The sequence below is a fragment of the Ylistrum balloti genome, unplaced genomic scaffold (assembly GCF_031769215.1).
Source record: "Ylistrum balloti isolate Yb309-2 unplaced genomic scaffold, AGI_CSIRO_Ybal_v1 Utg369926, whole genome shotgun sequence".
Taxonomy (NCBI): Eukaryota; Metazoa; Mollusca; class Bivalvia; order Pectinida; family Pectinidae; genus Ylistrum; species Ylistrum balloti.
Genome location: NW_026782041.1, coordinates 447,501 through 460,134, shown reverse-complemented (window position 1 = coordinate 460,134; position 12,634 = coordinate 447,501). Strand labels below are relative to the sequence as shown.

Sequence of the window (12,634 nt, the reverse complement as noted above, 5' to 3'; positions counted from 1 at the left end):
TACTCTTTATTTGTATGTAATATTTTCATTTTCATGACCTGAATACCAAAACATCTCCAAGTTAATATGTAAATAAATAAACAGGAAACAAAAATCTGAAAATAAATCAACAGATTTAAAAAGAATCCTCACATACTTAACTTTATGTCCTGTTGACTGATTTGCGGATGAGTTGTTGGTGTTGGTGTAAGGATGTTTTGGTATTCAGATTTGTGTATATTTTGGTGTTTGTATCACTTCAGTCATCATTAAACTGTTATTTGTTTGGTTATTACATTGTTACAGTGTCTTGTTGTACGGCCATTTTGGCCTGAATGGATGTCAAGTGGTTAATGGTCAAGTCTAAATATCAGAACCAGCAACTTCCATGATCTATCTGGTCATAAACCCATGTCTAGTAATAAGTCCAACCAATATTATATTGCTAATTAAAATAAAAACAGATATTTGATTATCCTGTAATAAACCTACTATATATAGATGTAAATAATCAGATGTTGTTTTCTGTTTGTGTGTAGTAAACAAGTAAATCATGTGGAAATGTATAAACAAATATTTGTTTGGGATCATATTCATCTGTGAAGTATTAATATTATTTGAAAAATATTTACCTTTAACATCAATAAAAATTGGAAAGTGGAAAGTTAAAAATCATGTTACTGGTATGTGTCTTGACAAAACCTAGTTATATACAGAGGGTCGATTCAAACCAGGCCTTGGTATTGAATTGGAAATCAATGAGAAATCATTCCTCTTTCACAGACGTACTTGTTAGAACATCAGCACATTAATCCATTCTCATTATGACATGATTGAAATTCAGTTTTACTGTAGATGTAATCAAATTGAGATAGTCCACATTTCTCCAGTCAAGTTGATGTAAATATCTTACAATTCCTGTAGTCTTTGTAATTATGCCAATTATAAAGAATATTCCTTAATCTAGACATTTTGGAAGCTCCCTATTTCTGATCAGGCAGAAGTTGCTGGTTCTGATTTGAGACAACCGTGTATTATTTTGTTAAAATTCAGTATAGGATGTTTGAAAATGTTGTGGAATGCATGTAGAGGTTTTATATATCATATTATTATCAGTAATAATTAATTATTCAATAAACATTCACTTTGTCTGTATCGGGGGAAACCTGTGCTGTGTTGGTATTTGGTGTAAGTTGTGAAATATTTGTATCGCTTCTCTGTGACAGAAACACTGACAGGTCAATGTACAGATTTGTCTTTGTCAGAGAATAAATTACAAGTTTGTTTTAAGGTCACAGGATAAGTATTGCAGAAGTTTAATCAGAAAGTCAGACTTAATTCTACTAAGGTCACATTTCAGTTGTTTGCAGGTCACCCATTAATGTTTCACTCTTTTTTTAACTCGGCCATCTTGGATTTTGACAATGAAAGTTCATTATGGTTATATCCAGAGAAGTGTTGTATGTATACTTCTTGAATTTCTCACAGATTCACCTGTATGTGCGAATTTAGGTTTGATCAGAAAAAATTTTAAAAAATTGGATAACAGGTGGCCATCTTGGATTTACCAATTAGATATTGTTATCGTTATTTTTTATAGGAATTTTCAAATTAGTTCATATTTAAAAGCAAAAACAAAGGAAAGAAGAGAAAAAGTGCCAAGATGTCCTGTAATTGTCTATTGTCATCACAATCTTAACAGAATGTTTTAATGTGGTAAATCATAGGATGCCATTTATTTGATTCAACATAAGTGACCTTTGGTGACCTTTGGTGACCTTAGATGACATTGTGTAAACTCTAACCTTATCTTTAATGATTTTGATGGAACAGATATAATCTCACATCAGTTTTTCTACTGGAGGGACATTCCTACAAATTGACGAGTCAAACAATTGTATGTGTTTAAAGTACATTTCTCTGTCTAAGTGTTATTACTGTTAGATATATTTAGGGACAATTTGGTTACATAATCTCCTCTCTGATCATTTCTATTCACAATGATTGTCCATTTTGGGTGATTTCTTGGATTTTTTTCACATAATTTGTTAAAAAGTTTACATGGCTTGATAAAGCTGAAAATTCTTCCTTTCATTTGAATTATGGAAAGAATTTTTTTTTTATTTTTTCAAAAGTAGGACAACATTCAAGTAAGAACTGATATTGTATGTATCAGTAATCATTAATTATGTTTCCAGTATTAGTCATTACATCAGATGTTATAATGTTATACAATGTTATTGTCTGTGTACTCTATATAGAGACAGTTTACCATAGTATGGTAAAAATCATTCATTACATGGTATTGTTATTGTATGTCATGTGATATAGGAAATCATTATATTACTACAACGCCACTTCATCAGTCTCAACCTCTCCTGGTGTACATTGTGATTATCAGTTCTTTGCAGAGAGCTTTTAGGAACCTAATCTCTCCTGGAGTACGTTATGACATTCAGTTACTTGGCAGTACCCAGTCTCTCCCAGAGTGAAATTCATCACCAAGTCTCTCCCAGGGAGGGTTGAGGTGCCTAATATTTATAAGTGAACATTTCCGTACCCCATTTGGCTCTGACTCAGAGCTATGAAAAACTGTTTCTCCCAGAATGCTATAGGCTCCAAATATCTCCCAAAGTGCATTGCGCCACTCAATCTTTCAGAGTATACAACCTGTCCACAGTTAATTGTGGTACCAAATCTTTTCCTGAGTGTTCAAGGTACCCAGCATCTCCCAGAGTGCTTTGTGCTGCCACCTGCTATACTGGACAAGGAAAGATAACTGTGGTAGAGACTGTCTGTGTCTGAATGTACAGAGGGGGTAGATTTTCACAGTAAAAAAAGAAAGTAGACCTACTTTTGGTATATTGAAAATCAATTATTTTTTATTTAAAAGATAATTGATTGTCATTAAGTTCTAGACTGGATGGCAACAAACCCTCCCTGTGCTTTATAACACAAACTGTAGTTATAATACTTCAAACTTACCTGTCATTGTTTGACATAGCTACATGGTCAGTAATCAGGTTAAAAATGGCCACATATCTACATTAGTTGATTAATTATATTTGTTTAGAAGTTCTCTAGTGTAGATTGTTTTTGATTGGTTCAATATTACATAAAATCACATTTAATAATTTCAAAGAAAATCAAAATATTAAAATAATAAAATGGTGTCCGGAGTGACTTAGTGCTCGAGTATATTAGAATCATTGTATAAATCATAACACACCAGACTACATGGTCAGTATTTCTGGAGCTAATGTGTACAGGACAGTACAAAGAAACATAGCTCCTGGAATAATGCAGGGATTTGGTTTCTGGAAAATATTAGAAAACACTTTTGTTTGAAGGAAGAAAACAAAAAGATGAAAATTCTGAAGTTGATTTTGTATTGATGACATAGAAACAAGAGTGATACTAAGTGATATGTTGTATATGTTTTATGTGTTATTGTCATTCTATGTAGTCATTGTCTTGCCAACGGGTATCCTGGGTTTAATATAATAAAAACACATAAACTACTTCTGTCTTTGTATCATCATTCACAAGTGTCTCTTATAATTATTCCTGTCTTTGTAGAGGTAGAGTGTGACCTCTATAACAAATAGATCCTTCCAGTGTTAGAGTGAGACCACCATAACAAATATATCCCTCCCGTTGTAGAGTGTGACCTCTATAACATAGATCCCTCCCGTGGTAGAGTGTGACCTCTATAACAAATATATCCCTCCCGTTGTAGAGTGTGACCTCTATAACATAGATCCCTCCCGTGGTAGAGTGTGACCTCTAAAACAAATAGATCCCTTCAGTTGTAGAGTGTGACCTCTATAACGAATATATCCCTCCCGTGGTAGAGTGTGACCTCTATATCAAATATATCCCTCCCGTTGTAGATTGTGACCTCTATATCAAATATATCCCTCCCGTTGTAGAGTGTGACCTCTATATCAAATATATCCCTCCCGTGGTAGAGTGTGACCTCAATAACAAATATATATTTTCCGTGGTAGAGTGTGACCTCTATAACAAATATATCCCTCCCGTTGTAGAGTGTGACCTCTATAACATAGATCCCTCCCGTGGTAGAGTGTGACCTCTATAACAAATAGATCCCTTCAGTTGTAGAGTGTGACCTCTATAACAAATATATCCCTCCCGTGGTAGAGTGTGACCTCTATAACAAATATATCCCTCCCGTGGTAGAGTGTGACCTCTATAACAAATATATCTCTCCCGTTGTAGAGTGTGACCATCATAACAAATAGATCCCTTCAATTGTAGAGTGTGACCTCTATAACAAATATATCCCTCCCGTGGTAGAGTGTGACCTCTATTTCAAATACATCCCTCCCGTGGTAGAGTGTGACCTCTATTTCAAATAGATCCCTCCCGTGGTAGAGTGTGACCTCTATATCAAATATATCCCTAACGTTGTAGAGTGTGACATCTATAACAAATAGATCTTTTCCGTTATAGAGTGTGACCTCTATAACACATAGATCCCTCCCGTTGTAGAGTGTGACATCCATTACAAATATATCCCTCCCGTGGTAGTGTGACCTCTGTAATAAATAGATTCTCTCTGTGGTAGAGTGTGACCTCTATAACAAATAGATCCCTTCCGTGGAAGAGTGTGACCTCTGTAATAGATAGATTCTCTCTGTGGTAGAGTGTGACTACTATAACAAATAGATTCATTTACATCATATTTCACAGCAGCACCACCTGTCATACTGACGAGCATCAAACATTAACATCATATCTCACAGCACCACCTGTTATACTCACGAACATCAAACATTAACATTATATCTCACAGCAGCACCACCTGTCATACTCACGAACATCAAATATTAACATCATATCTCACAGCAGCACCACCTGTCATACTCACGAACATCAAACATTAACATCACATCTCACACCACCACCTGTCATACTGACGAACATCAAACATTAACATCATATCTCACAGCACCACCTGTCATACTCACGAACATCAAACATTAACATCATATCTCACAGCAGCACCACCTGTCATACTCACGAACATCAAACATCAACATCATATCTCACAGCAGCACCTGTCATACTGACGAACATCAAACATTAACATCATAGCACCACCACCTGTCATGTGACTCTATATCAAACATCTCACAGCTAACATCATATTTCACAGCAGCACCACCTGTCATACTCACGAACATCAAACATTAACATCACATCTCACACCACCACCTGTCATACTGACGAACATCAAACATTAACATCATATCTCACAGCCCCACCACCTGTCATACTCACGAACATCAAACATTAACATCATATCTCACAGCAGCACCACCTGTCATACTCACGAACATCAAACATTAACATTATATCTCACAGCAGCACCACCTGTCATACTCACGAACATCAAACATTAACATTATATCTCACAGCAGCACCACCTGTCATACTCACGAACATCAATCATTAACATCATATCTCACAGCACCACCACCTGTTATACTCACGAACATCAAACATTAACATCACATCTCACAGCACCACCACCTGTCATACTGACGAACATCAAACATTAACATCATATCTCACAGCACCACCACCTGTCATACTCACGAACATCAATCATTAACATTATATCTCACAGCACCACCACCTGTCATACTCACGAACATCAAACATTAACATCATATCTCACAGCAGCACCTGTCATACTCACGAACATCAGACATTAACATCATATCTCACACCACCACCTGTCATACTCACGAACATCAAACATTAACATCACATCTCACACCACCACCTGTCATACTGACGAACATCAGACATTAACATCATATCTCACAGCACCACCACCTGTCATACTCACGAACATCAAACATTAACATCATATCTCACACCACCACCTGTTATACTCACGAACATCAAACATTAACATCATATCTCACAGCCCCACCACCTGTCATACTCACGGACATCAAACATTAACATCATATCTCACAGCACCACCTGTCATACTCACGAACATCAAACATTAACATCATATCTCACACCACCACCTGTTATACTCACGAACATCAAACATTAACATCATATCTCACACCACCACCTGTTATACTCACGAACATCAAACATTAACATCATATCTCACAGCCCCACCACCTGTCATACTCACGGACATCAAACATTAACATCATATCTCACAGCAGCACCTGTCATACTGACGAACATCAAACATTAACATCATATCTCACAGCCCCACCACCTGTCATACTCACGAACATCAAACATTAACATCATATCTCACAGCAGCACCACCTGTCATACTCACGAACATCAAACATTAACATCATATCGATATCAAAGGTTTGGAAGTCGAGTATGTTTCTATCTAGCAAAGGAATATTAAGAACGAAGGAAAGTAAAATAATTTGAGTACCCCAACCATTATCAAATCACAAAAGCAGACGCATAAACATGATTAAGGCATTGCTTGTGTAAAATCCCAGGTTTACAATTATTATTTGAGAAATCTGAACTACTGTTTTTGTTTTTGTTGTTTTTAATCAAGATGCACAATAACTGGTATTTTCTTTGGTTACCACTGACGACTGACTGGGATAAAAGAACCCTTAAATCTATATGATCAGCATTAACAAAAGTGAACAATGATAAATGATATGTAAGTACTTGGTAGGTAACAAAAATATGCTTCTGTTCTATAAAGATTGATCATAACAATTTATTATTACTTTTGTCAACTGACAGACAAACTCGTAACATATTATTCCGAAAGATGCAGGTTAATGAAAGTTGTGGAGAAGATTTAGTCGCCTTAGTGATCTTATTGAGAAGCATTCTATGTCTTTGTGCGATATTAAGCTGGACATGTTGGATGTTCATTAGTTTGCCTGTTGGTTGCGTTGTTGTATATCTTGTTCTTATTTGAGACTGTGACATTATTTACTTAGATTTACCAAGGTTTACATTGCGGGTGTCGTTGATCAAGCAGAAGAAGCTTTCTCTTTCAGAACTCCTGGTCTTATTCTCCTTGTACGTTTATGAGAGTCTCCATGTAAATCTTCCTGTTGTTATATTTTGCCCTAGATTTATAGAATTTTGGTTTGGATTATTATTACGTTGACATGCTTTGTGTGTGTTTTTTTATCTTGCGTGACGATAAAATGAAAAAGATGAACTTTAAAGCAGAAAGGAATTAATTTTGTTGAAAACCCAGGATGTGTTTTTATGTAACAGTGTATATGTATTATAAATGTATTATTCGAGAAGTAATAGTTTTGGTTTGGATATTTTTATTTAAATTCAATAAATAAATCATATATATTCTCAATCAGCTTGTGTATCTATTAATGTGAAAATATGAAGATAAAAAATCATGGGAGATAACTCTTCTTTTAAATGCCTTTATTGACATATTCATATATTAAGGGGAGATAACTATACCAATCACTTCCTGTACTGACATATTTATATATAAAGAGGAGATAACTCTTCTTATCATTGCCTTTCCTGAGATATTTGAATGTAATGGGGAGATCACTCTTCTTATCACTGCCTACAATGTCACGTTTATATATAAAGGGGAAATAACTCTGGCCGCCTGAACTTTCAAGTATGAATACTTGATATGGAGTTAATGTTACTGATCAAAGCCTGTACTGACATATATAGGCCTGGTTGTAGATAACAGATCCACAATTGTAGTCATACCACATCCCGTCATCCACATTTATCATAGCACAGTTCTCATTTGTGGTGTTGTGATGTGGCCCCTCTCCACGGTTCCAATGACCATACTGTACGGGCGAGCCTGAAAATCATAGGTGTACTCGTATTTTCCTTGTAAATACATAAGATAAATATCAATTGAAAAAACAACTCTGAGTAATGTATCATACCAAAGTAGGTAGAGTGCTTTTCAAACCTTCCCAAACAGAAATTTCTCAAACATGAGTTAATTCAAATAAATAAAGAATTAAAATCAATTAATATAATTCATATAACTTCATATAACAGAGTAACAGTATATAAAAGTAACATTGATGAGATGGTCAATAGACTTACCATCAGTCCATGTCCAGTGTCCCTCACTAACACGGTCAGTGGCCCCTATCTCTATACTTACCATCAGTCCATGTCCAGTGTCCCTCACTAACACGGTCAGTGGCCCCTATCTCTATACATACCATCAGTCCATGTCCAGTGTCCCTCACTAACACGGTCAGTAGCCCCTATCTCTATACTTACCATCAGTCCATGTCCAGTGTCCCTCACTAACACGGTCAGTGGCCCCTATCTCTATACTTACCATCAGTCCATGTCCAGTGTCCCTCACTAACACGGTCAGTAGTCCCTATCTCTATACTTACCATCAGTCCATGTCCAGTGTCCCTCACTAACACGGTCAGTGGCCCCTATCTCTATACTTACCATCAGTCCATGTCCAGTGTCCCTCACTAACACGGTCAGTCACACCTATCTCTATACTTACCATCAGTCCATGTCCAGTGTCCCTCACTAACACGGTCAGTGGCCCCTATCTCTATACTTACCATCAGTCCATGTCCAGTGTCCCTCACTAACACGGTCAGTGGCCCCTATCTCTATACTTACCATCAGTCCATGTCCAGTGTCCCTCACTAACACGGTCAGTCACACTTATCTCTATACTTACCATCAGTCCATGTCCAGTGTCCCTCACTAACACTGTCAGTTACACCTATCTTTATACTTACCATCACTCCATGTCAAGTGTCCCTCACTAACACGGTCAGTCACACCTATCTCTATACATACCATCAGTCCACGACCAGTGTCCCTCACTAACACGGTCAGTGGCCCCTATCCACGCCCCCGCGTCGCTCCAGTGTAGAGACTTCAGACTCTGGTAGACGAAGTCCTGGTCTTGTTGACTGTGTATCTGTAGTAACTGTCCGCCTTGATTAGTGCACTCCGTGTTAGCATCGTTCCAAGATTTTTCTCTTTTGACAAACCTTAAACAGGAATGTCTGTAGAATTTTACGAGCGAGGCCCCAGGAAGGAATGATACACATGTCTCTTAAAAGAAAAGTAAATGTATTATTTCACAAGCTTTATCAAAAGATTTTAGTCTCTAAAACTGATATTTTCTGAACATTTTCTCTGGAGTTCCTAAGAAATACAAAATAAGTTACATTAAGTTTTTTTCTGGTGATAATGTATAGAATTCAACTGATCACTCCAAATGGTCTGGGTTTCGTGAACATTGAACTCTAGGTTTAAAGTAGAAGCAGGAATGAAGGGATCTATTTACCGATCAAAGTAAGTGCGGGATCAAGGTGAGTTTTAGGTTTGTTACTGATGGTCGCCATTTTGTATTTCAGCTGAATTTTTATTTGGTTATTTTCTTTCAGGAGATTTCGAAATATACCTGCTCTTTATAAAAGCTCGCCGGGGTTATATGGAATGAATGTGGATTTGTAATGATACGCCAACGTATATTATTAATATCCTGACTGATTCATATTCAACAGATTTACACAAAAGACACCTATTAGAGAATATAAACTTTCATTAAGAAAATTAGAGTTCGGTACAGAAGAGTCAAATGTTGAATGAGACTGCTTCATACAACTGTTTCGTCCTTCTAGATTAGGCAGTGATGCTAAGGACCTCAAATGCTAAGATCTAGAAGGCAACAAAGAAAGTTCAAATTGATCGTAAGAAATGTCAGAATCTAGACTTGGCAGAGATTCACTCGCCCCATGATTCAATAATGTTTTGTAATTATCACAGATATGGGACTACTCTACGTACCTCTTGTTGTAGTCGGTATGGTTGTTGTTTGTGTGGTCGGTTTCGGTGTCGTTGACTTCGTCGTTGTTCGGAGTGTTGTTGTAGTTCGTCGTATTTTTTCTGCAATAGGTTTATAAACAAGACACAGATGATAAATGTTTAATTGATCACACCACTAAAGGTAGTCAGCTGTCACTTTACATTTAGTACAAATGCATGTAGTCGTTACAAGTTACCAATGAGTTCCCAAAATTCTGCGTTTTTATGGCAATATGAACAACAAATAAATGCCCAGAAGTTAAATTCTACCGAATTAACGTGTTTGTATACAAATTAACTACATGACAAATAATGGTCAATTATAAGGAAATTTCGATACATTAAATTTTGAGTTAAAACCTCGCAAGTTTTTCTGATTGTAATTAATTGAGGTTAGATAAGGCAGCAAACATACCCACAAATTTATTTCGAAATATATTTACTTCTTCCTGATACAGAAAGGAAGAAAATACGACACGTCAAAAAATACGTAAATAAAAGACATCGACTACACGCTTAATATAGTCATGGTCAACCCAAGTGAGTAAGTAAAAATTGATATTTCCCGATACGATCATGCGCGATGGCGACCAAAAATTCACCATAATCTTTAACAAACTTCTCCACCTCTAAACCAGGTCATTTTATCTGTTCGTTACCGTCATCTTGCTTGGAAATATCAAATCAACTCGTAAACAATACAGACTGCGGTAGAAGGACTGTCACTCTCTAATCATCCCTTATAGAGACATTATCACACTTATAATAAAGCTTGGTGGAAATCTGTCCCTGCTGGTTTCGTTGTGGGAAAAAATCTTTTATTTTATAGTCTGTCGTGTCTTTTATTTTCAACCTGGTGGATATGTACGACAAGACGCCATGAATACATCTAAAAGTGAAATTGAAGAACGTAACAACGTCTTTGTGACCTGTTTCGATATGTTTTTTTTTTTATATATAAAACCAGCAGGAATGAAAAATCAAACAAAAAGCCAATGAAAACAATGACAGACAAGAGAGGAACATACTTTGTTCCCACAGCTATGTCAATAATCTGTTTCAGATGTGACCGCCAAACTCGATGAAGGTATTGTCAAATAGAAATTACGATTTCATCCTCAGTAAATCTAGACGTATTTTTCTCAGTATAGTTCCTAGCCATATACACTGACATCTACCGCCGAAATCCTTCTTATCTACGTAACGAATTTGGAATGGTATATCGTTAGTGTGCAGAGTGGGAAAATGCCATGTTTTGATAGAAGAAATGCCCTCAGGAGAGATTGTTGATGATGTGTTAAAGCTCTCGAGTATACATTATCACAATAAGACTATAACCCTGATTTGTTACTGTACTGTGGTAAGAAGCTTGGATAAACGCCTATTGAGTGGAAGTGGATGTGTCTTCTGCCCAGCAAGGTTTCTGTAGACGAGTTTTATTTAACAATAATATATAATATGATAGATATTCATTGTATTTATTCCATTTATATAATATGCTTCGCTCAAAATTCAGCAGGAACAGGGACAACCCACCTGAAAATCAATCTCAAACAACCCCCTTTGGTTAAGAAGCTTTGTATGAAATTCGAGTCTAAATGTCCAAAGAAAACTCAAATAATCACACCAAAACTATTTTCTTTTTACAGCTACAATGACCTTGACGATTGACCTTTTGACCTGCAATCCCAAGCAAGTACTTTTGTCAAGGTTATTGTACGAAATCATATTTTCTATTTAAAGTAAAATTGGCCTTGACCTTTGACCTTTAAACTTAAAAAGCAATCCCAAGCAAGCCCCTTTGGAAATTTAGCACTGCATGCAGTCTGAGTGTAATTGTCCAAAGAAAACTCAAGTTATCGCATGAAAACCAATTTCCTATACATGGTAACACTGTCCTAGACCTTTGACCTTCAAACTTCAAAAGCTATGCCAAGCAATCATTTCTATTTCTGATAAGGAAGGACTGTATAAAGTTTGAGGTAGATCGGCCGAAGGGAACTGAAGTTAATGCAAAAATATTAATTTTCTACTTATAGTGTCAGTGACCTTGACCTTAATCCAATTAAATCATTATCAAGCAGGTCAAATACAACGATACTATTTGTCTTTGAGCAGATATTTCGTAGCTCTTATTGTAGGGCCCCGACATAGCACTTACTGTATTCACAGACGGATGTTTCGAGAAACAGAACACCCCCGCAGTCATAGTCGTGCCATCTTCCGCCATCATCAAGCTTCATTATCGCGCAGTCCTCGTACCCTGATTGAAACAGGAAGCCACTGTGGGACGGCCCCTCTCCTGCATGCCAGTGTGAGTAAGTCAGTTTGGTACCTTTAGAACATAAAACACTTAAGTGGTACAATCTCACAGTGATTCATATAGACTTTTATAACAAGTCATAAAAAGTAACGTTAGAGGATCCCATAAGTCAGTGGAATAGCATTAGGTTTCACAGGTTCACTCTAATAAACCTTATTTTTAAATTGTTATATCTTGAAACAAGTATAACGGAAATTACGAGGGAAAAGCAGAAATCATACTGATAATGATTTTCCTGGCATAACATAACAACCAGGATTACAGCTATGACATAATCAAATTAATCATTTACCAACTCGAGAACAGACTAGTGTATATGGCAAACACCAAAAATATATGATAACCATGTAGATTGTATTGGAGGTAAACAAATGACAAAAGACAAAGAAACACTAACATCTGCAAATTCGCTTACTTTTGATGTCCTTGTGATCAAATCAATGAACACCTCCTTACTTATAACAGCATATCTGTTAGATCAATGTC

The 12,634-nt window shown here is 36.4% G+C and overlaps 1 protein-coding gene across 1 annotated transcript in view; it reads right to left on the bottom strand.

Moving 5' to 3' along the window:
- Window positions 1-7,658: 7,658 nt before the first annotated feature.
- LOC132546993 (macrophage mannose receptor 1-like) overlaps window positions 7,659-12,634 on the bottom strand; it is a 9,344-nt gene continuing 4,368 nt past the window's right edge. Inside the window, exons 3-6 of the mRNA XM_060210729.1 lie at window positions 11,987-12,160; window positions 9,808-9,906; window positions 8,809-9,069; window positions 7,659-7,822 (exon numbers count right to left, since the gene is read on the bottom strand). Coding sequence (XP_060066712.1) covers window positions 7,659-7,822; window positions 8,809-9,069; window positions 9,808-9,906; window positions 11,987-12,160 — 698 coding nt within the window. The remainder of the gene's footprint in view (window positions 7,823-8,808; window positions 9,070-9,807; window positions 9,907-11,986; window positions 12,161-12,634) is intronic.